Source organism: Amia ocellicauda, chromosome 17 (assembly GCF_036373705.1).
Source record: "Amia ocellicauda isolate fAmiCal2 chromosome 17, fAmiCal2.hap1, whole genome shotgun sequence".
NCBI classification, from domain to species: domain Eukaryota; kingdom Metazoa; phylum Chordata; class Actinopteri; order Amiiformes; family Amiidae; genus Amia; species Amia ocellicauda.
The window spans coordinates 27,830,242-27,854,982 of record NC_089866.1 but is presented as its reverse complement, the minus strand read 5'-3'; the positions used below and the strand labels follow the sequence as shown (position 1 = coordinate 27,854,982).

The window sequence follows — 24,741 nt, the reverse complement described above, 5'->3', positions numbered from 1 at the left end:
TCATAAATTGTAAACACCTTCTGCAAATATTTAGAAACTGCTTCCCCCATATATCTGGAAACACCTATACCAACCAGGCAAATCTAGAGTGCACAAAAGTTTCTGCCACCAGCTGTGTTTATGCCAGACCTGTTTTGAGCCAGACCCTATTTCTGTCAGATCCCTTTAGACATTAAAGGCTCCATTCTTATGTAAGCCTTCCAATATTTAATGTGAAAATGCATATTATCATTTTAGACATGGCAATCCAATCAGAAACGTCATACTCATAATAACCATACATACATAAACATCATTCCTAGTATATGAAGTACATATTTGCATGTTCCATTTGTTTTATCCAACACTTTCAATTAAATAAGCATGAAAAATAATGTGTTCTTGCAGTGTATGTGTATGTGTATGTGTTTCTTTCACTCTTATGAAATACAATCAGGTGTAGATTCCCAAAGTACTTTTGGAACCCAACCAAAAGTGCTATGCAGATGCAATTCTTCAAGAAAAAAATAATGGGATACTATATGTACTTATTTAAAGTTTTGTTTTAGAACCAATACATTTATGATTTTTAATTACTCCACCAACTCAGTTCTCAAATAACTGAAACGGAAAGGACTTCCACAAATAGCCACCCTGTAAAAAAATATCCTATCCCTTCATTGTCCTCAGGCAAATCCTAGAACAGTTCAGATGTCCATCATCATGGGAAATCTCTGTGGGGTGGAGGGTATTTAAAGTAAATGTATTGTGAGCATTGTAGGTTTTATGCTACTTGAATTCACAACAAAAACAACAAACAATAGGATGGAGTCTGAGTTAAAGCAACAGCTTTATTTACAGAACACAACAATGGAGCAACCCTATCTTTAGGCTCTCTGAACTACTTCTGAACTACCTCAGCACAGTGGGAACCAGGGTACACCTATATATGTCCTTGTGCACACATTCATTTCTTGTTTGCATGCTTCTATTATGCAAGGTACAATTCTATTTTTCATGCTTGTGTCATTCAAGATGCAGAATGCAATTTCCAAGTTTGGTTACATAATGGAAGTAGAGATCTGTAACGAATGTCAGTATGTGGCTTATTGAAATGCTGTCATTTTGATTGGTGTACAGCAGCCATGTTTTGTGTCCTATTAACTCGGCTTCATCAGTTTTGACAGATCTTTGTACTAGAGTAATTCACTGAAAATGTAAGTCTTTCAGTTCTGAAGATATTTGCTGCCGGAAGTGACATCTTGTGACGCAAATTGCTGAATGGCGCATCACCACAGTGACGTAATTCACCACAATCAAGCATAATATTACCCTTTTGTATTGTACCAATTGTGGTGAATTTTTGAATATGGCCTATGAGTTTTTTCTGGGGTCAAATGTCATGCTTTCAAAATATGCATATTTTTCATACATGCATATTCATTGGCTTGTGGCAGCCATGTTTTTGCACGCAGTCTCATGCCTTTTTTGAATTTGATAGATTACAGTATCTATGTAACATTTGCGAAGTTTGAGTACACTGGGTCCTATAGCTCCGGAGCAGTGGCTGTTTTAATATGCTCATGCATAAAATGCAAGATCCAATATGGCGGCTTAACCATGTACCCCATAAACTTTATTTTCTGGTTGTAACTTCAAGGCATGATCATGAACATATGTATAAAGTTTCATGTGTGTAGTGTTTTACATTGTGCAGAAAATTGTGTAACAAGTGTGATGCAGTTGCATATGTTATTTTTCATTGGCCCATGGCAGCCATGTTTTTATGTGTAGCAGTTTGCCTAGATCAATGTCGGTAGTACTCTGTACTAGTGTCATGCATGCCAATTTGTGGCTCAGTGGGCATTACGGTTGTGGAGTACAAGGCACCGGATGTTGCTTCAGGGAACGCAACATGGCGGCCAAACTGTGCTACCGATCAAGTTCTGATGAACAAGCATAATAGTGTGGCATAAGGTATGCATGAGAATTAAGTGGCATATGCATGTGTCAATTGGTTATGGAGTAGATCATTTTTGTAGGATTTCCATGTGATTAGCACGCGTAGTTTTCACTGCATTTCTAGGCATTAGTGTTTCCTACAACACTTGCAAGTTGTATGAGCGTTTTAGGGGCATTTGAAGTTATGGCAGAAGGAAAAAAAAAAAAAATGTGCAAGGAAGCCTTTGTGCATGGAACCATGGAAAAATCCTAACCAAGACAATAGGTTTCTAGCACTTCCTGTATGGAAGCCTAATAATCCAAAGAAAAACAATAGGTGTCCATTTATTGAGATATCTCGAAACATGAAATAGGCTACTTTTTCTGTACACCTACCAACAGTTCCAGTATTAATTATATGCAAAATGTAAATATATTAAAGGGTATATTATACTGATATTTTATAATTTCACCATGAAGCTCTTACAGCCGATCACCTGCTTGCATAATGTTCCCAAATACCAGTATTACTACCTCTTGGTTTGTTCTTTCAAATAATTCTAACCAGTCAAAAACTCTCTGTGCTTACTGGGGCTTTCTTAAGTCAATTGCCCAATCAAGAAAGAGAGGTTTAGGAAAGCAACTTTGTCCATAGGACAGAACTGATCCGGGGGCAGAATGTGTATGATACCTCTGATTGGTTACTTGCCTTTAGGAGATGCAACCCTAGTTTTGAAAGGTTAGTGTTATTTTTAATTAAATATATATATAACTGGAATTTGTGCTAGCAGACGTATGGTGAAATATCAGTAAAATATACTGTTTAATATATTGTAGGGATCTGGGACAGTGGATATGTGGGATTGCATTATGTCTGTCTGTGTATTGGGGGCACATGCGGTAGTTATTTTAATGTTATTATGCTTATTACTGTTAGTTAGCGGGAAATAGTGAGTTCCGGATTCATGGGTTAGACCCATGCAGGAACAAGGGCGGCACCGTGATTGGGGGAGCCAGTCTTTGCAGAATTTTAGTGTTCACATGGGTTAAATAATCAGACCAGATTTTGATTTCTGTTCCTTCTCCCCTCTTGCACGCTACCTCAGTTTCACAGGCCCGTTCTCTCGGTTATCTGGTGGAAAACCAGGTGTGTGTAGAATTTAAACAAGGGAAGTAATGTTAAGACTGTTCAATGCACTAATTAGACCTCATCTGGAATACTGTGTACAGTTCTGGGCACCATATTCAAGAAGATATCGCTGCTCTAGAGGCAGTTCAGAGGAGAGCAACCAGACTTATTCCAGGTTTGAAGGGAAAGTCCTACTCGGAGAGACTGAGGGAACTGAACCTTTTCACCCTGGAACAGAGGAGTCTACGTGGGGACTTGATTCAAGTCTTCAAAATCATGAAAGTCATCGACCACATCAAACCAGAGGAGCTTTTCCAGATCAACAGGGACACACGCACCCGGGGACACAAATGGAAATTGGGCTTCAAGGCATTCAAGACGGAAAACAGGAGACACTTCTTCACATAGAGAGTCATCACAATCTGGAACAAACTCCCCAGCGATGTGGTTGAAGCTGAAAATTTGGGAACATTTAAAAATAGACTAGATAGGATCCATGGCTCACTCAGTTATTAATGGACACCAAATGAGCACGATAAGTCGAATGGCCTCCTCTCATTTGTAAACTTTCTTATATTTCTTATGTATGTGTGTGATTTTTCTGCTTTATTGGAACAGAACTTTCTCAGAGCCAGAGGAGAATCTGGCTTCATTTGCTACCACCAGGAAAAAAAAGTCTGGCAGGTCACTGTGTTCAAGCAAGAGACCCGAATTAAAGAGACAGGGCACTCTTTGAGTGTCGCTCTAACTAAAATAGTATATATATAAAAAAATTATGTAGTCATTAATGGTGCAGTGCTGGATGATTGATGATTAATAAATAATGAATTGAAAATAATATAATGTACTGTTCTTTAGTGTAAACAAGGGAAAAGTGATTTGTGTGTATAATTTGTTTCCTTTTTCTTCTGTCCAAAACTCAATTTCAAATGACAAACTAAATGTTCATTTCTTTCAGTTTGCCCCAGCATACCCTGTAATAAATTAACTGCATTACGTAAGCTTCCATTATGAGTACACCGGAAAACATGGATGATAAATATCTGCTTTAAAAGTCAGGTTGTGTTCTGCACATTGACTGGTACTTGAATCTCAAAATTATTTATTTATTTTATTCTTCCTCAGAATCAGGAAATCATCTGGAAGTCCAGGAGGCTGTGAGGAAGCAAGCAATCCTCCGTAGGCCACTGACCCGAACTGGTGACCTTCTCTCAAGTAAGTCTCTAGCTTCCCTTGTTACATTAACTTACAATAGCCATAAATTCCAACCATCACAATCTTTTTAAACAATTTATTGATGTCAGATGGTACCATAGCCTCCTTTTCACATGTCCCATTCTCTTCCGTCCTGTCTGATAAGGACAGTATGCTTCAAAAAGGCTACTATTGAGACCAAATTTCAAATTTCAGCATCATGGAAAATGTCCAGTACATATAGCCTGCACAGTCTGGTGTATTCTAATTGGGTGTTACCCATAATGCTCTTCCTTTGGCTCCCTTGGGATTAGGATATCCACACAGTGGAGTGCAAGAGTAGGTAGTTGAGATTATAGCCTGCAAATTGTGCAGAGGTCACTGTATTTTCGTAATGTAGATCTTTCATTGGAAGCTCTGCTTTCCTGCTTAAAAATTAAATAATATACTTATTAACTAGTATGACTTCACCAAAGTTAAAGTAGAGTGTTTTGCCTATAGGGGACGTAGATTAGCCATCACTAGTTTAGGCTCTATAATGAGATTGGTGATTCAAATTTGAGCTATGTGCAATTATCCAAGAGTTGCCGGGATAGGCTTGAAAACAACAAGATTTTCATCAGCAATTGATTGAGTCAGCAATCAGTATTTTTTATTACGAAGGCCAGGGCACAAACAGAGTACAGTCCTCTAATGTTTCTCTTTAACTCTGAATTTAGACCATCATTTACAGATATTTATAAACAAAATTTGGTGAAAAACATTGAAGGATGCAGACAAACTTCTTGCAGTTGATTATCAGGTGAAAAAGTTGTCAAACAAAAGTCAAAGCTGAAATCATATCTACTTTTAGATGTGTTTGCAGCTATGTTTATTACAAATATATTGTATGAAGTAATGCAGTCTAATTGAATTTTGAGAGTATTAGTAAAATTCCATTTGAACAACCACAGTGACCCTCAGTACGGACAAGTTTTAAATGAAAGACTTAAGTGAAGGATGTGTTAATTCTACCCTCGCAACCCCCGGTGAGCCTCCAGTTTTATAAGTTATGCCTCCTTACAATATTTTAACCCTTCTGTTAGCTTTTCAGATGCACAGTGTAAGATGAAGTGGATGGTCTGACATTTTTAAAGTGTTCATATATGCTTTTTACATGTTATTTCATTGTTGATGAACAACTGCAGATCATTTTCAATTACCAATTTAATTATGAAGACAGAAACCGCATAAGCTCTGTTCTCACTTTCTCGTTAAAGGTTGTTTGAACTGCAGTCGAATTGCTGCACTGACTAACAGGCTGAACTCGCTGGAAGCCAAGGTATGCAAAATTACACATCTTTGTAAGAGAAACTATGAGGCTCATGCCATAAAGGATTTTAAATGAAAAGTCTTTATCTCTGTAATAATCATAAAAATAATAAATGTCATTGATAAAGTTGCTTTCATTAAGAATCCCAAAGAGCTATACAGAAAGTAAGAATATATATAAACATTAGGGCTGCCTCGATTAATCGGGTCTAATAATGAACTAATGAATTGATCAATGTTCAATATTTTCTCTATTTAATCAAGCAGTTTTTTTCTCTCAATATAATGACTGACGATTATACAGTTAACACAAGAGTGCCGACATTTCGAACTTCCTACAAGAGCCGAAACCTCTAATTTTAACCGATAGCTCTTTAATGAAACTCAAACAATCGGATAAAACTAGCACAAATGGAGAATGGTATTTAAATAAAAATATGAACATAAAACATTAAAATGATTGGTATAAATAACATCGTTTTTTTTCTAAATGTGTACACTGCACAGTCAAAACAAATAAGTGAAAGTTTATTTGCGGCGTATCACTCTGTGTCCATTCAGTCTGACTACAGTTGTAAGAAGACAGTTGTAATGCTATACAATGCGTGTGTCTTTCAAGCACATGTAAGACTGTAGACTGTAGGTGAGGCAGAGATTGCGACTTAAACTTGATTGGCGATTATGCAGCTAAAACGCCGTAGGCATATTTAATGCATATATTTAGGAAAAGTCATGAAAGGGTATGCACAGTGTATTCAGGAAAACAGAGTCATTTAAATTAAATCGGTCAAACTGACCAGCTCAGCCCTTCTATTGTGAAATTATAAAGCGAATCACGCAAGATATCACATCACGAGAGCTACAAGTACAGTATCTGCGCACAAACTGAAGGGTACAAGCCGCAAATAGGGAAAAACGACAGTCTAGCTTCAGTCTGGCAGGGAATTGAGAGAAGGGGATCTTGACTGAGGAGTGAGTTGGCGCGGAGCAGCGAGAGTGAGCGGATGATGTGTGCGAGTGTCACCGCAATCTGTGAGTTAGAGGGGGTTATTTCTGTTATTTTGGCGTGGGTCCCAGCCAATAGGGATCCCTAGTTCTGTGTGGAAAAAGTGCAATAAACTCCCGACATTGCTTTGAACTGTTGTATGCAGTCCGTCCTTTAAAATTAAATGAGACCCCCGCTCGCTACAATACATTTCTATTTTTTTCTTACCATTCTCGTTCAGTGTTGTTATACTGTAATATCAATGCCTAGTATTTGTTAAAGTATTACTGTGTGGCACAACCACTTAAAGACTGTTACACTTATATTAATAAGTCACCGATTAATCTACCCATTAATCAACTAATGCCCATTCAAATATTTTAATTGACTGACAGCCCTAATAAAAAACATTCATTTTTTTTGTATAGACTTCATAGAAATTAAAATACTCTTAAAATCATCCTTGATCACATTAATCTTACTAGCCTTGGAGTGCACATGATTTAAGAAGCCTTTTTCTGTGATTTTCTGTTTTGTTTTCTGTTGTGAATCTTCCAGGTTATCCTGCTGTCTGTGCCCTCTTCCCCCTCACATCACAATTTACAGGCCAAGGGGAACTCTGCAGGGGAGTCATATTCCCTTCTGGGGGTGCCACCTGCACAGGGTATCCCTGGATTACAGGGGCCAGTGGGTAGGTGTATCATCCTGTCATTATTGCCAGCCAAGTGTTTTTATTGACAGCTACCTTTTTGTATTTCTGTATATGCTAAGCAACAGCACATATCTAATAACAGGACAGTTTCTTACTGGCACCAGGCTGCAAGTTTGGAAGAATGACAAGAACATTTTGGTACAGCTTTTTTTATTCCCCTCTTTTTTTTTCCATACTGGACTGGTTTCATTGTGCAACAGCCTGAACAACCTGTGTTATCATATCATGGTCTTCTGAGTCATCAGTTTATAATCGATTAGTTTAACAGGATATTGTGTGAGTCCTGAATGTTTTTGGTCAAACATAAACTGTGTGTAGTGTGCATCATTCCCCATCAGGAAACACCACTACAATCAATTATCCTTCCCTCTCACTCTTGAATAAGCCTTTCTATCTGTCTGTATCTTTAACTACCAGCCTTCTCTCTTTCTCGTTCCAGCTGGATACCAAGTCTGTGCTTCTCTCTGTAGCTCGACTTGGCAGGAAATAAAAGGCATTTAGATTTCTGTGGAGCACCCACTTCTCTGTATGAAAGAGTTCCCTGTCTGTAATGCTGCCAGGAGTGATGTTAGCTATGTTTAGACTCCCCTTTGTTTCTTCATCAGGAAAAAATATATCTTACAGAAAGACAGTAGATGCAAACATGCAAATATATATAAATCAGTTTAACTTTCTAATTTTTAGACAGCTGTTTGTAAAATAAAAAAATGTGCATAGCTTGTTTTGAAGTTTCATTTGGAATTACAAAACAGCGATAAACTGGCCAAGGTACGCACTTTTTTCAGAGCCCTGACATTCTCATGCACAAAACTTCTCCAAGAGAGAATTGAAGCATCTCTGAATCTTGGAGGCCACTTTGAATGCTAAAAGCAGATACATATTTTGTAGTTTTGAATGCAGTTATAAGTTAATAAGTTGTATTTAACTTAAAACTGTTAGACCAAATCATGGGTTACATGATTATAAAACACAAAAAGACATAACTCTGAACAGTGCTTTGAAACTAGTATAACACCATGTGTGTTTTATTATCATTCTTTTTCATGATTTGAGGCTAATGGATAAAAAGGATGATGAAGTGACTAACTATGTCACCAGATTTGCTTCAAACTAATATATCGCTGAGCCAGAACTGTGCTATAGACATTATGATCCCAGTCATGACTTTGCTTTAGATTTTAGATATGTCTTTCAGCCATCAGACATACTTGGTATAACAGGGCAGTTGATAATTACACTTATAATTAAGACTGGCCACATATTTATATATCATTCCCTTCATGCATATCCCTGAATTAATTTTACATGAATTGTAGAACACAAATGGAGATCTACAGTAGGTATTGCCTGTTAAATAGCTTTTTACAGAGGAACAACACACAGTATTGGGGATAAATATACAGTGAAGGAAAAAAGTATTTGATCCCCTGCTGATTTTGTATGTTCGTCCACTGACGAAGAAATGATCAGTCTATAATTTTAATGGTAGGTGTATTTTAACAGTGAGAGACAGAATAACAACAAAAAAATCCAGAAAAACGCATTTCAAAAGACCAAAGAGCTGTCTAATGATGTCAGGGACAAGATTGTAGACCTACACAAGGCTGGAATGGGTTACAAGACCATCGCCAAGCAGCTTGGTGAGAAGGTGACAACAGTTGCTGCGATTATTCGCAAATGGAAGTAACACAAAATAACTGTCAGTCTCCCTCGGTCTGGGGCTCCATGCAAGATCTCACATCGTGGAGTTTCAATGATCATGAGAACGGTGAGGAATCAGCCCAGAACTACACGGGAGGATCTTGTTAATGATCTCAAGGCAGCTGGGACCATAGTCACCAAGAAAACAATTGGTAACGCACTACGCCGTGAAGGACTGAAATCCTGAAGCGCCCGCAAGGTTCCCCTACTCAAGAAAGCACATGTACAGGCCCGTCTGAAGTTTGCCAATGAACATCTGAATGATTCAGAGGAGAATTGGGTGAAAGTGTTGTGGTCAGATGAGACCAAAATCGAGCTCTTTGGCATCAAATCAACTCGCCGTGTTTGGAGGAGGAGGAATGCTGCCTATGACCCCAAGAACACCATCCCCACCGTCAAACATGGAGGTGGAAACATTATGCTTTGGGGGTGTTTTTCTGCTAAGGGGACAGGACAACTGCACCGCACCAAAGGGACGATGGACGGGGCCATGTACCATCAAATCTTGGGTGAGAACCTCCTTCCCTCAGCCAGGACATTGAAAATGGGTCGTGGATGGGTATTCCAGCATGACAATGACCCAAAACACACAGCCAAGGCAACAAAGGAGTGGCTCAAGAAGAAGCACATTAAGGTCCTGGAGTGGCCTAGCCAGTCTCCAGACCTTAATCCCATAGATAATCTGTGGAGGGAGCTGAAGGTTCGAGTTGGCAAACAACAGCCTCGAAACCTTAATGACTTGGAGAGGATCTGCAAAGAGGAGTGGGACAAAATCCCTCCTGAGATGTGTGCAAACCTGGTGGCCAACTACAAGAAACGTCTGACCTCTGTGATTGCCAACAAGGGTTTTGCCACCAAGTACTAAATCGAAGGGGTCAAATACTTATTTTACTCATTAACATGTAAATCAATTTTTTTGAAATGCGTTTTTCTGGATTTTTTTGTTGTTATTCTGTCTCTCACTGTTAAAATACACCTACCATTAAAATTATAGACTGATAATTTCTTCGTCAGTGGGAAAACGTACAAAATCAGCAGGGGATCAAATACTTTTTTCCCTCCAAACTGAATGTCTGAATGGGAAAGAAAAGTGATTTAAGCAATTTTGAGCGTGGCATGGTTGTTGGTGCCAGACGGGCCGGTCTGAGTATTTCACAATCTGCTCAGTTACTGGGATTTTCACGCACAACCATTTCTAGGGTTTACAAAGAATGGTGTGAGAAGGGAAAAACATCCAGTATGCGGCAGTCCTGTGGGCGAAAATGCCTTGTTGATGCTAGAGGTCAGAGGAGAATGGGCCGACTGATTCAAGCTGATAGAAGAGCAACTTTGACTGAAATAACCACTCGTTACAACCGAGGTATGCAGCAAAGCATTTGTGAAGCCACAACACGTACAACCTTGAGGCGGATGGGCTACAACAGCAGAAGACCCCACCGGGTACCACTCATCTCCACTACAAATAGGAAAAGGAGGCTACAATTTGCTCAAGCTCACCAAAATTGGACAGTTGAAGACTGGAAAAATGTTGCCTGGTCTGATGAGTCTCGATTTCTGTTGAGTCAGAATTTGGCATAAACAGAATGAGAACATGGATCCATCATGCCTTGTTACCACTGTGCAGGCTGGTGGTGGTGGTGTAACGGTGTGGGGGATGTTTTCTTGGCACACTTTAGGCCCCTTAGTGCCAATTGGGCATCGTTTAAATGCCACGGCCTACCTGAGCATTGTTTCTGACCATGTCCATCCCTTTATGACCACCATGTACCCATCCTCTGATGGCTACTTCCAGCAGGATAATGCACGATGTCACAAAGGTCGAATCATTTCAAATTGGTTTCTTGAACATGACAATGAGTTCACTGTACTAAACTGGCCCCCACAGTCACCAGATCTCAACCCAATTGAGCATCTTTGGGATGTGGTGGAACGGGAGCTTCGTGCCCTGGATGTGCATCCCACAAATCTCCATCAACTGCAAGATGCTATCCTATCAATATGGGCCAACATTTCTAAAGAATGCTTTCAGCACCTTGTTGAATCAATGCCACGTAGAATTAAGGCAGTTCTGAAGGCGAAAGGGGGTCAAACACAGTATTAGTATGGTGTTCCTAATAATCCTTTAGGTGAGTGTATATATATACAGTACTTTACAAAAGTTTTAGGCAGGTGTGAAAAAATGATGTAAAGTAAGAATGCTTTCAAAAATAAACATGTTAATAGATTATATTTATCAATTAACTAAATGCAAATAGAAGAAAAATCTAAATCAAATCCATATTTGGTGTGACCACCCTTTGCCTTCAAAACAGCATCAATTCTTCTAGGTACACTTACACAAAGTCAGGGATTTTGTAGGCACATATAGTCAGTTGTATGATTAAACAGTAATACCAAACAGGTGCTAATGATCATCAATTTGATATGTTGGTTGAAACACAATCATTAACTGACACAGAAACAGCTGTGTAGGAGGAATAAAACTGGGTGAGGAACAGCCAAACAAAGTGAGGTTGCTGAAGACGGTTTACTGTCAAAAGTCATACACCATGCCAAGTCTGAGCACAGCAACAAGACACAATGTAGTTATACTGCATCAGCAAGGTCTCTCCCAGGCAGAAATTTCAAGGCAGACAGGGGTTTCCAGATGTGCTGTTCACGCTCTTTTGAAGAAGCACAAAGAAACGGGCAACGTTGAGGACCCTAGACGCAGTGGTCAGCCAAGGAAACTTACTTCAGCAGATGAAAGATGCATCATGCTTACTTCCCTTCGCAATCGGAAGATGTCCAGCAGTGCCATCAGTTCAGAATTGGCAGAAAATAGTGCACGAAAACACAGGAACTGGGGTGCAGAAAAATGGCAGCAGGTGCTCTGGACTGATGAGTCAAAAATTGAAATATTTGGCTGTAGCAGAAGGCAGTAGCAGAAAGGCTAGAGAGCAGTACACAAATGAGTGTCTGCAGGCAACAGTGAAGCATGGTGGAGGTTCCTTGCAAGTTTGGGGCCTCATTTATGCAAATTGAGTTGGGGATTTGGTCAGAATTAATGGTCTCCTCAGTGCTGAGAAGTACAGGCAGATACTTATCCATCATGCAATACTATCAGGGAGGCATCTGGTTGGCCCCAAATTTATTCAGCGAAAATCATTAAGAACTATCTTAATAGCATAAAGATGAACTAAGAGTCCTGGAAGTGATGGTATGGCCCCCACAGAGCCCTGATCTCAACATCATTGAGACTATCTGGGATTACATGAAGAGAGAGAAGCAACTGAGGCTGCCTAAATCTACAGAAGAACTGTGGTTAGTTCTCCAAGATGTTTGGGCCAGCCTACCTGCCTTTCAAAAAGTGTGTGCAAGTGTACCTGGAATAATTGATGCTGTTTTGAAGGCAAAGGGTGGTCACACCAAATATTGATTTGATTTAGATTTTTCTTCTGTTCACTCACTTTGCATTTTGTTAATTGATAAATATAATCTATTAACATGTCTATTTTTGAAAGCATTCTTACTTTACAACATTTCTTCACATCTGCCTAAAACGTTTGCACAGTACTGTATGAGTAAACATTGATATATTATTTTAATTATAATTATTTAAAATAGGATTAATAATATATAGTACTATATATTTATTGTTAAATATATTTTTATTAATCCTATTCATAAAACTGTTTACTCTCATATATTGAGTGATTTAATGAACAATTGTCTTCTTACTTGAGACTGAGGGTTTGAAACATTCATCCAGTTGCAATAAAAAAAAAAACGTTTTAATTATTGTTGTGATTGAGTTTTAATTGTAATATTAAACTGATTATCTAACTGAATTCTAATATTTAGGTTTTAAAATAAGAACTATGGAATAACTACATCTAAAGTATACAATGCCTTAATGCGGCATTGATGCAGGTTCCCTGGTTGTTCCACATCAGAGGGTATTTATACACAGTACCACTCTCAACTAGTGGTCCTGTTTAGGTTTTATTTTAATAATTGAATTGCTTGGTTTCTCTGATTGGTACTTTTAATTTTAAATGTTAAGTCACCTAGTAAAAGTAGCCCCTGGAAAATGGATATGGTTTCCATATGAAATACCTCCTTTCACAGTATTATGTGACATACTTCACATAGATTTCCAACCATTAAATTAATTACCGTATATAAATTACTCAAATGCCTTTTCTACATGCTTTTTTCTATGCACTAGGTTGCCTACCACTAGTTACTGAATATAGTATATTAAATTTTAAAAAGGTAAAAGAAAAAACATAAGAAATAACACCCCCACAATACAGGACTTTGCACTGTGCCAACAGAGATTAAAAGTTTGAAAACTGTTTTAAGTAGCCTACTATCCTGATTAATTGTATATGACTCAATTACTGGAGTTTCAAATAAATGCATACATTCATAAATATTAAGAAATAAGAACAAATATGTGTATATGTGGTCCGATCCAACAGACAAGCTACTGTAGCTCAAATTGCTGAAAAAGTTAATGCTGGTTCTGATAGAAAGGTGTCAGAACACACAGTGCATCGCAGTTCATTGCGTATAGGGCCGCGTAGCTGCAGACCAGTCAGGGTGTCCATGCTGACCCTGTAAACGTCTGTAAACTGGAAAAATGGGGGTGTTCTAAAACTTTTGACCGGTGTTATACACATACATATATCTACAGATATATACATCGATCAGCCATAACATTCTGACCACTGACAGGTGAAGTGAATAACACTGATAATCTTGTTATCATGGCACCTGTCAGTGGGTGGGATATATTAGGCAGCAAGTGAACATTTTGTCCTCAAAGTTGATGTTTCAGAAGCAGGAAAAATGGGCAAGCGTAAGGATGTGAGCGACTTTGACAAGGGCCAAATTGTGATGGCTAGATGACTGGGTCAGAGCATCTCCAAAACTGCAGCTCTTGTGGGGTGTTGCTGGTCTGCAGTGGTCAGTACCTATCAAAAGTGGTCCAAGGAAGGAAAAGCGGCGACAGGGTCATGGGCGGCCAAGGCTCACTGATGCACGTGGGGAGCGAAGGCTGGCCCGTGTTGGTCCGATCCAACAGTCGAGCTACTGTAGCTCAAATTGCTGAAAAAGTTAATGCTAGTACTGATAGAAAGGTGTCAGAACACACAGTGCATCGCAGTTTGTTGCGTATGGGGCTGCATAGCCACAGACCAGTCAGGGTGCCCATGCTGACCCCTGTCCACTGCCAAAAGCTCCTACAATGGGCACGTGAGCATCAGAACTGGACCACGGAGAAATGGAAGAAGGTGGCCTGGTCTGATGAATCACGAGTTCAAAGTGTTGACTTGGCCTCCAAATTCCCCAGATCTCAATCCAATAGAGCATCTGTGGGATGTGCTGGACAAACAAGTCCGATCCATGGAGGCCCCACCTCGCAACTTACAGGACTTAAAGGATCTGCTGCTAACATCTTGGTGCCAGATACCACAGCACACGTTCAGAGGTCTATGGAGTCCATGCCTCGACGGGTCAGGGCTGTTTTGGTGGCAAAAGGGGGACCTACACTATATTAGGCAGGTGGTCATAATGTTATGGCTGATTGGTGTATATATGTACTCAGCAAAACAGAAACGTCCTCTCACTTTCAACTGCTTTTATTATCAGCAAACTTAACATGTGCAAATATTTGTATGAACATAAAAAGATTCAACAACTAAGACATAAGCTGAACAAGTTTCACACACATGTGACTAACAGAAATGGAATAATGTATCCCTGAACAAAGGGGGTGTCAAAATCAAAAGTAACAGTTTCTGGTGTGGCCACCAGCTGCATTAAGTACTGCAGTGCTTCTCCTCCTCATGGACTGCACCAGATTTGCCAGTTTTTGCTGTGAGATGTTACCCCACTCTTCCACCAAGGCACTTGCAAGTTGGTGTGGCCCTAGCCCTCACCCTCCGATCCAACAGGTCCCAGACGTGCTCAATGGGATTGAGATCCGGGCTCTTCGCTGGCCATGGCAGAACACTGACATTCCTGTTTTGCAGGAAATCACGTCCAGCGAAGGTGGGTTTGTGCCCATAGACGATGTTCTTGCCAGTGATGTCTGGTAAGGACCTGCCTTACAACAGGCCTACAAGCCCTCAGTCCAGCCTCTCTCAGACTATTGCAGACAGTCTGAGCACTGATGGAGGGATTGTGCATTCCTGGTGTAACTCGGGCAGTTGTTGTTGCCATCCTGTACCTGTCCCGCAGGTGTGATATTCGGATGTACCGATCCTGTGCAGGTGTTGTTTACACGTGGTCTGCCACTGCGAGGATGATCAGCTGTCCTTCCTGTCTTCCTGTAGTGCTGTCTTAGGCGTCTCACAGTACAGACATTGCAATTTATTGCCCTGGCCACATCTGCAGTCCTCATGCCTCCTTTCAGCATGCCTAAAGCACGTTCACGCAGATGAGCAGGGACCCTGGTCATCTTTCTTTTGGTGTTTTTCAGAGTCAGTAGAAAGGTCTCTCTAGTGTCCTAAGTTTTTATAACTGTGACCTTAATTGACTACCGTCTGTAAGCTGTTAGTTTCTTAACGACCGTTCCACAGGTGTGTAGCGTAAGGTACACTTATAAATTTCAATTAAAGAAGTGAATTTATAGTATCACCTTATCACGAATCCTGGAATCTTGTAGAACTCAATTTCTGTAATAATTGGACGCAGACACCAATTCCAAAGATATAAATTGTCAAATTTATTCAAAAACAAAGACTAAATGTAGCACTACACTAATTATACAAAAGGGAAAACTAATAAAAATTCAACTCAAATTCAAATTCAAATCAAAGACAAATCACTTCCGTGACCAAATCAAAGACCATGGGATCGCATATGATATCACACAAATCGTTAAACAAAAAAGGTTATGAACATTGACTACAATACCGGTTAGTAAGACGAAGGTGAGTCTCTCATTAGTATTGTTAGTCAGACATTAAATAACTACGCAGGTTAGTATTTATGTCAGGTAACTTCTCGTTATATATATATCAGTCTCATTTATGTTTAGGTGCCGAGAAAGATCCTATCATTACTTGTTACCACAATTTCCCTTAACTGATTATTATTCAATGATTAAGGATAGGCAGGGCCACCTATAATCTGGTGTCTATTAACTTCTCAAATGTCATGAATCACAAACTCCAAACTGTTAAACTTATCTGAACTTCGTCGCAGAGAGGCCTCTCTGTCTTCGGGCTCAGATAACAGCACACGGTATGAGGTCCCTGTGGTTTGGAACAAAGGCAGTCCGGTTCGGCTTTGTCCAAGAACTTCCACTCAGTCGATGCACCTGGAAGTTGGGGTTTCGCGAAAGTAGAGTCGTTTCCAAACAGATTTTCCACTGGTTTGAAGGCTCCAAGGTTGTGCACAAAATCTTCTTGGCAAGCAGGGTCTCTCACCGTACTTATTTGAAGACAAAGTCTTTGAGGAAAGCAGGGCCCTGTTTGGTTCCAAGGGTCAAGTTTCTTAAGACTCAAATAGCTATTTAAATGACTGACACTTTCGTATTCAGTCGACTTAGTCAATTGTCCAGCTGTAAAACTCCACTGATTAGGTGGGCACAGCCGGGCATGCACAGTCTGTAAAGTTCTTTATTTGATAAAGTCCTTTAAAAGAATTGTTCGTACGGCTCAATCTCATTCTCCCAGTTTAACTCTTCTTTTGCCGGCAAAGATTTGGTTGGTTTCTGGTTCTGGTTCGGGCAACAGAGCTACAAGTTGAGCTGTGGCAGCGAGTTTCTGGTTCAGGTGAGAGAGAGAGTGAGAGAGACCGTGCGCTGTTCTTTATACGGCTGTCAGATCAATAGGTGATTGGTTCTTGAGTTTTTGAGATTGGATTTCGGTTTCAGCCCCCAGTGTCCTATTGGAGGGGGGCTTGATTTATGACTGATGTCAATCCATGCCATCTTTTGGATATGCCGGGTCCGGGTTCGTAGCTCTGTGTCGGGATTTCGGCTCTCGTCCATTTCAAAGAGTTTTTATTACCTACAGGCCCCCTTCTCCAGAAATCTCCAGAAATCTCACAGCAGGAACCAGTTCCACACTTTAAGGAAATCTGATAACTTTGGGGGGAGAGGTCTTCCTTAGATCAGTGCTTCAGCTCAGAGCTAAAATGCTCTTATCAAAATACACCCATCATAATGCTACAGGTGCATGTTCATTGAACAAGCATGGAAAACATTGTTTAATCCCTTTACAATAAAGATCTGTAAAGTTATTTGAATTTTTACAAAATTATCTTTAAAATACAGTGTCCTGAAAAAGGGCCGTTTCTTTTTTTGCTGAGTGTGTGTATATATATATATATATATATATGTGTGTGTATATATATATATATATGTGTGTGTATATATATATATATATATATATATATATATATATATATATATATATATATACACTCACCTAAAGGATTATTAGGAACACCTGTTCAATTTCTCATTAATGCAATTATCTAACCAACCAATCACATGGCAATTTGCTTCAATGCATTTAGGGGTGTGGTCCTGGTCAAGACAATCTCCTGAACTCCAAACTGAATGTCTGAATGGGAAAGAAAGGTGATTTAAGCAATTTTGAGCGTGGCATGGCTGTTGGTGCCAGACGGGCCGGTCTGAGTATTTCACAATCTGCTCAGTTACTGGGATTTTCACGCACAACCATTTCTAGGGTTTACAAAGAATGGTGTGAAAAGGGAAAAACATCCAGTATGCGGCAGTCCTGTGGGCGAAAATGCCTTGTTGATGCTAGAGGTCAGAGGAGAATGGGCCGACTGATTCAAGCTGATAGAAGAGCAACTTTGACTGAAATAACCACTCGTTACAACCGAGGTATGCAGCAAAGCATTTGTGAAGCCACAACATGTACAACCTTGAGGCGGATGGGCTACAACAGCAGAAGACCCCACCGGGTACCACTCATCTCCACTACAAATAGGAAAAAGAGGCTACAATTTGCACAAGCTCACCAAAATTGGACAGTTGAAGACTGGAAAAATGTTGCCTGGTCTGATGAGTCTCGATTTCTGTTGAGACATTCAGATGGTAGAGTCAGAATTTGGCGTAAACAGAATGAGAACATGGATCCATCATGCCTTGTTACCACTGTGCAGGCTGGTGGTGGTGGTGTAATGGTGTGGGGGATGTTTTCTTGGCACACTTTAGGCCCCTTAGTGCCAATTGGGCATCGTTTAAATGCCACGGCCTACCTGAGCATTGTTTCTGACCATGTCCATCCCTTTATGACCACCATGTACCCATCCTCTGATGGCTACTTCCAGCAGGATAATGCACGATGTCACAAAGGTCGAATCATTTCAAATTGGTTTCTTGAACATGACAATGAGTTCACTGTACTAAACTGGCCCCCACAGTCACCAGATCTCAACCCAATAGAGCATCTTTGGGATGTGGTGGAACGGGAGCTTTGTGCCCTGGATGTGCATCCCACAAATCTCCATAAACTGCAAGATGCTATCCTATCAATATGGGCCAACATTTCTAAAGAATGCTTTCAGCACCTTGTTGAATCAATGCCACGTAGAATTAAGGCAGTTCTGAAGGCGAAAGGGGGTCAAACACAGTATTAGTATGGTGTTCCTAATAATCCTTTAGGTGAGTGTATATATATATATATGTATGTAAGGACCAGTCAAAAGTTTTAGAACACCCCCATTTTTTCAGTTTTTATTGAAATTTAAGCAGTTCAAGTCCAGTGAATAACCTGAAATGCTACAAAGGTAAGTGCCAGAGGTTTAAAAAATAAAAAGTGAATATATTACTAGCAGATGATACGTTGTAGAGTGTTTTTCCCTGTTTTTACTTTTTAAGTCAGGCTTGTTAAATTGACATAATCAAAAAGTTAATGCCAGTACATCGTACATAGAGTAGCAGGACAGTTGTTTAATCTGTATTCACCATTGTTTGTCTCACTGTAATATTACTGTAATATCTTTTTGGTCAGTGAGAACATGAACATGTAGTTTTCTAGACATTGTGGAATTAATGCAGATTAATTATGCCATATGTCTTTGTGCTATTGGAATCAGATCAATTATACCAAATGCATTTTGCAGCCTTTGCTTTACATCTAGATATTTAGATAAATAGTTAGATCACCAGTTGCCAGGAAGGAAACAAAACTTTTATTAACAATGGTGAACATCTTTCAGCATTTGAAGATTCAAAACAATAAATGCCTTGCTGCTTTTGCTAGTACTTTTACTGAAAATTTTGCATATTATGCATCATGTTGTTTTCTTAGTACTTTATGCTGTATTGTCCTTAAATAGATTAAAGAAAAAATGACAAATTATGTTTCTTTTTAAGGTCCGCAGGGAGAGAGGGGGAAAGATGGCATTCCTGGAAGGGATGGTATGTGGAGTTGTTGCAAATGGATATGATTCCTGCAAAGGTCTTGGGACTGTTAAAGGATTTTCCTGTCAGGTTTTCTTCTCTGACTGTGCTAGAAGTAATAGAATGCTTAATTTTATTTTTTATTAAAGCTCCTTATTGTAGAGTTCCCCCTTCCCCCCCAAAAAATGTGGTCTCAATTAAACAGCATATCTTTTCAAAGATGACAACATATACAAAGATATGTTTAAATGCATACCTATACAATATATTTTTACATATATGGCAGTTGTCAATGTCATTTGCAACTGTTGGAGGGTTTTCCTCTCCAATGTCTCAAGATTAATCTTTTTGCTGTAAATATAAGAGATCTGATTTATTTATTTTGAGCTGCATTTTATGATGGTCCTGGTTAAATTCCAAATATAATATGGACCTATTTCTAAGGAGTTTGATCATATTATGTTAAAATAAGAAATAACCATTTTCCAGTATGTTTCTTAAGTCTGACAATATTCAAACATATGGGTATACCTTGCTTTACTGCTGAGCATTTCCAACATTTGCTGTTCTCTTTGAGGTTTGTTTTGAAAAGTCTCCATGGTGTCCAGTAAGTTATATTGAGTAAATTAAATTGTGTAGTTTGTGTTAATTTCTCTAAAGTAGTATTTCCAGATAATTTCATAAGTTTTCCAGTTTAGCTGTATATATAATTCCAAATTCCATGTTTTTCTAAGATTTTCATGTAAAAACTGTTATCCTTTATAAGGCAATTGTAGATGCTGGATGCTAGATGGATTTTATATTGTTAATCAAATCCTCTAGGGTAACATGTATGAGCACACTTATAATTTGGACTATGCTAAAATCAATTGCAGAAAACACTTGACTTATCTTGGAATTTATCAGATGTAATTTTATATTTATTTTCAATATATCTTGGATGATTCCAGGAAGCTGAGATTGTAGGGTGATATTTTAAGTGAGAGGAAAGCAAGCAATGTGGAAGTAAACGCATTGTATATTAGAATTGATGACTAATTTGGATTAATTCTGTAACCAGGATGGGTTTTTTTTAGAAGTATTGTCAAGGCTGGGCAGTGGACAGGATGTTCGGACCCAAATGCGGAAGCACAGGGTGGGGCCGGAGACAGGCAAGGGGTCGAAACCAGCAAACAGAGTCCAGAGGGAGATCCAGTAGACGTGGTTGTTAAACAAGCAGGAAGGACGGTACACAGGCAAAAGTAGCAATGCAGGAAATCAAGGAGACAGGTCAAAAGGAAGGCCAGGGACAATGATGCAGGAGTCAGTGGTAAGTAAACAGTGCTTGGTGATGCAGCTCAGAGAGATTATAAGATTCACAAGGTGTTTGAGGAACAAAGGGGTATATATAGCCTGGACCTTAGACAACTCTCCCGACCAAGGGAACAGGGTTGGTTGAAATCCGAGCACACACTGAAATGGGGTGAGGCCCGTGGAGTAGCCAATCAGTGAATTTTGAGCGTACTCTGCCCACGTCAAGAATATGCTTCAGTTCTGGTGGGAGTTGCTGCAGTAGGTGCACAGGAAATGGCTTGGTTCAGATGCTCCGTTTGCCTATTAGATTGGGGATGGTATCCAGAGGCAAGGCTGACATTGATATTGAGTAGCTGGAAGGCGGCAGACCAGACACAAGTGAATTGCAACCCCGTCAGACAACATCCTCAGGGAGCCCACAGACCCGAAACACATAAGTGAACAGGGCCTCGGCGATTTCCAACACGTTGGAAATTGCTTCAATGGGAGGAAGCAGCAGGCTTTGGAAAACCGATCCACCACCATGAGCACTGTGGTGTGACCCTGTGAGTTGGGGAGGTTGGTGACGAAGTCCAGAGATATATGCGATCAAGGCTGGTGTGGGATAGATAGCAGTTCCAGGAGGCCAGCAGGATGTTGATGCGAGTACTTTGACTCTGCAGGACGTGTAGACCCAGACAAAGAATGGGGACCAGAGCATCGGCGTCGTTAGACGCGGGCTTCCGGGGCTTCAGCCCCGGATCTCCTAGTAATAGCCCCGGATCTTTTGACCCTCCCCTGCTTCTACCAGAGAAAATCACCATCAGCAACCCCCCCCTTTGCTCGTACCGGAGTGAGACCAGGGTGACCTGAGGAAGGGGACGTGTGAAGCCAGTGAAGGAGCTGTTGAAGACACGTTCGTGACGCAGGGCACTCAGGAGGGGCTGGATCTGTAGTGTTTTCCTGCCTGATTTGATCCATGATGTCCCACTGGATGGGAGCCACCACACAGGCGGGTGAAAGAATGGGTTCTGTAGGGGTTGGTGTGGTGTGGGTGTCAAACATCTGAGACAAAGCGTCTGCCTTACTGTTCTTGGTGTCAGGGTGGTATGTGATGGTAAAGTCAAAGTGCGTAAAGAAGAGAGCCCAGCGAGCCTGGTGCAGATTCAGTCATCTGGCAGACCGGCTATATTCTAAGTTTCAGCGGTAGGAGTTCCCTGTTGTTGATATCAAAGTTGCATCTGGTTGCTGCGAGTTTCTTGGAATAGAAGGTGCAGGGATAGAGCTTGGTCGGGTGCCCCTGCCTTTATGAGAGGATTGCTCCAAACCCTGACTCAGAGGCATCCACCTCGACTGCAGTGGGGTAGATGCACCCCGTGGCAGGAGATGTTCCTGGCCGGAGATCGATTGCGCAATCTCATGGCCGATGCGGAGGGAGTTGTAAGGCGTGGAATTTGTTAAAGGCCGCTGCCAGGTCCTTATATTCAGCAGGAATCTCAGAGGGCACTGAAAGGAGAGGACATTCGATGTGGGTTGCTCTGAATGGAAGGGAAAGGCAGCATAAGAAACAGCGAGGACTCCATGACAGTATTTTTCCAGGATATGGTAGGGTCATGATATGCAAACCACAGTTTTCGAGTCCGAGGATGATGTCTGCCCCTGGGGAGCTCGAGCTGTTGGGTGTGGAGAAGCCCAATTTGGAGGCCAACGGGGACGGTCATCTGAGAAACCTGAGCGGAACCAATAGGTTGGTTGTTCACCACATTCACTCGGAGAGGAGGGATGCATGGAGAGAGGGATGCCAGGTCAGGTCACGATGGTGTCATTGATGAAGTTCCCTACCGACCTGGAATCTACCAGAATGTAGAGATTGACAGACTTAGGACACGACAACTACCTGGCTTGGAAGCAACATTGTGTTAGGGTTAGAAGCGAACATCATCCTGCTGTGAAACCCTGGGCCAAATAGAGCCACAGAATAGACAGAAGGATGCAGCAGCACCTCTTTGTCTTTCTTCCACTGACAGGTGGTGCAGCCAATCTGCATGGGTTCCTGGTCATAGAGGGGATTGGGAGAGTGAGAGGGTCTGGCTGGGGGGCAAGAGAAGTCACTCAGGAGACACCTCCGTCTTGTCGTCATCAGGTTGTCCAGACAGACAATCAGTTGAATGAGCACATCATCACGGCAGGCTAATTCCGATTGGAGATCCGGACACAGACCCCGTCGGAACACTGTGACAATTGCCCGCTTATCCCATCAACTGCTGTAGGCCAAGGTGCAGAACTGGAATGCATAGTCTGCCCAGACAAGGTGCCCTGGAGCAGGGCAAGCAGTTGTTCCCCAGAGTCCTTCCCCTCTGCCGGCTGATTAAACACTTCCTTGAAGTGGGCGAATGGGGTCGAAACCACCATGCAGAATCCAGAGGGAGATCCAGTAGACATGGTTATTAAACAAGCAGGAAGGTCGGTACACAGGCAAAAGCAGCAATGCAGGAAATGCAGGAGACAGGTCAAAAGGAAGGCAAGGGACAATGATGCAGGAGAGGGAGGAAGGAGCAAGTGCACATAGTGTGAAGGAATGTCAATTGGAGAAGTGCACACGTTGCTGAGGAATGTGAGAGTCAAGGTTAGAATTTGGGAGAGGACAACCTCTGGTAGCGCACTGGGGAAGTGTGGGGTGAATGCGTAACAAGTATGAAACCAATAAATTGTTTGTCTTGTAATGTAGGCTGTATTATATATGTTAGGCAGAGATAAGTATCCACTTTCCTTGGGCAGTATTAGTTTATCTATAGAAATTTGTTTAGTTGTTGAAAGTTGTTAGGAAATCCACACAAATATAGAAAATAAGTATTTGGGATTTTAACAGGCAGCATACTCAATATGTTATTAATTTTAGTAGCAACTGTCATTTTGATTATTTGTATTATTGCTTTAGACCAATGGAATGCTTTAATAAGATTCCTTTAAAATTATAAAGACTTATGATCTAAAGCTTGAGAAGTTGCCTTTATTCTGCGCATCGTACATTTCTCTTTTCTCTTCAGGCATGCCAGGATCCAGAGGGATGCCGGGCCCCAGTGGACCAAGTGGCGAGGTGGGGATGAGGGGTCCATCAGGTGTCCCAGGATCAAGGGGAGCATCTGGACCACCAGGTGAGCACTCCCTGTTGAAACCCATTCTGGAGTAAATGGCATTTGTCTTTTAGGTATGTTGGTATTCACCTTAGACACTTCACTCACAAATCTGTTCACTGCAAGCTATAAATTATTAATAGTGAAAAATTATCATATGTATTCCAGTGTGAAGAGCTTCTTGTGTCTGTCAGTCATGTCATGAAATCTATCATTTTTTTTATTAAAAGACCCCAGCCCAGAGGAAAGAGAAACCTATAACATATAATTTATTTTATTAAATCGGGCTGTTGGAGAAAATAAACTACCAACGTAAGTGCAAAGAAGTAGGCTATGGAAAAGGAAAGGAATAACAAAAGGGATGTGTAACATAGATAATGAAAAACATGAATAATTACCACAATGGGACATATTGAAAAAGTATTTATAAAACTCATTACACAACTTAAAAACATGGTATTTGTTAAAATACAGATATTTTATTATTTCTCTGCGAGATAATTAAACTGTGTTGCAGTATTTAAAGTGCATGTTTGTGTTGCTTAAATCTGTCCTGTGTATATATAGCCATGTGTTAGCATATCATTATGAAGCCTATATGTAGCTCACTGATTGTAACTGGCAGAACTTATTCTGAAAAACGATAGGTTGCGTATGCAACCCCTTTTATCTGAAACTGCCCAAGGGGGAGGGGTTTCTGCGCACTTCCGTAGGAATCTGATAGAGTGACGTTTCAATCAAAGCTGCCATTGGCCCCTGCGCTTGTCGCTCAGAACAGATCCCTTCCCACATCCTGTGCCATAAAACATGACGTCAGCGCAGGTTCATCCTCTTTTGCCGGGAGCCAGGACTCCCACGCAACCTTGCAACCCTTGGGCAGTGCTTTCTTTTTCTGATAATCGGGGTTGCATTCACAACTTATCTTTGTTTCAAGTCGGAAGCACTGCCCAAGGGGAAGGGGTTACTGTATAACCAAGCCGTTGCAAGGGAGGAGGCAGCGAGCTGATA

General features: G+C 40.7%; 1 protein-coding gene across 4 annotated transcripts in view; it reads left to right on the top strand.

Annotated features, from left to right (window-relative positions):
- The window catches only part of emid1 (EMI domain containing 1), a 180,194-nt gene that overhangs the window by 97,786 nt on the left and 57,667 nt on the right, over positions 1-24,741 (top strand). For all 4 annotated transcript variants that reach the window (XM_066689177.1, XM_066689175.1, XM_066689176.1 and 1 more), the window contains exons 4-8: positions 4,175-4,264; positions 5,503-5,564; positions 7,098-7,230; positions 19,301-19,345; positions 23,647-23,754. In XM_066689177.1, coding sequence (XP_066545274.1) covers positions 4,175-4,264; positions 5,503-5,564; positions 7,098-7,230; positions 19,301-19,345; positions 23,647-23,754 — 438 coding nt within the window. The remainder of the gene's footprint in view (positions 1-4,174; positions 4,265-5,502; positions 5,565-7,097; positions 7,231-19,300; positions 19,346-23,646; positions 23,755-24,741) is intronic.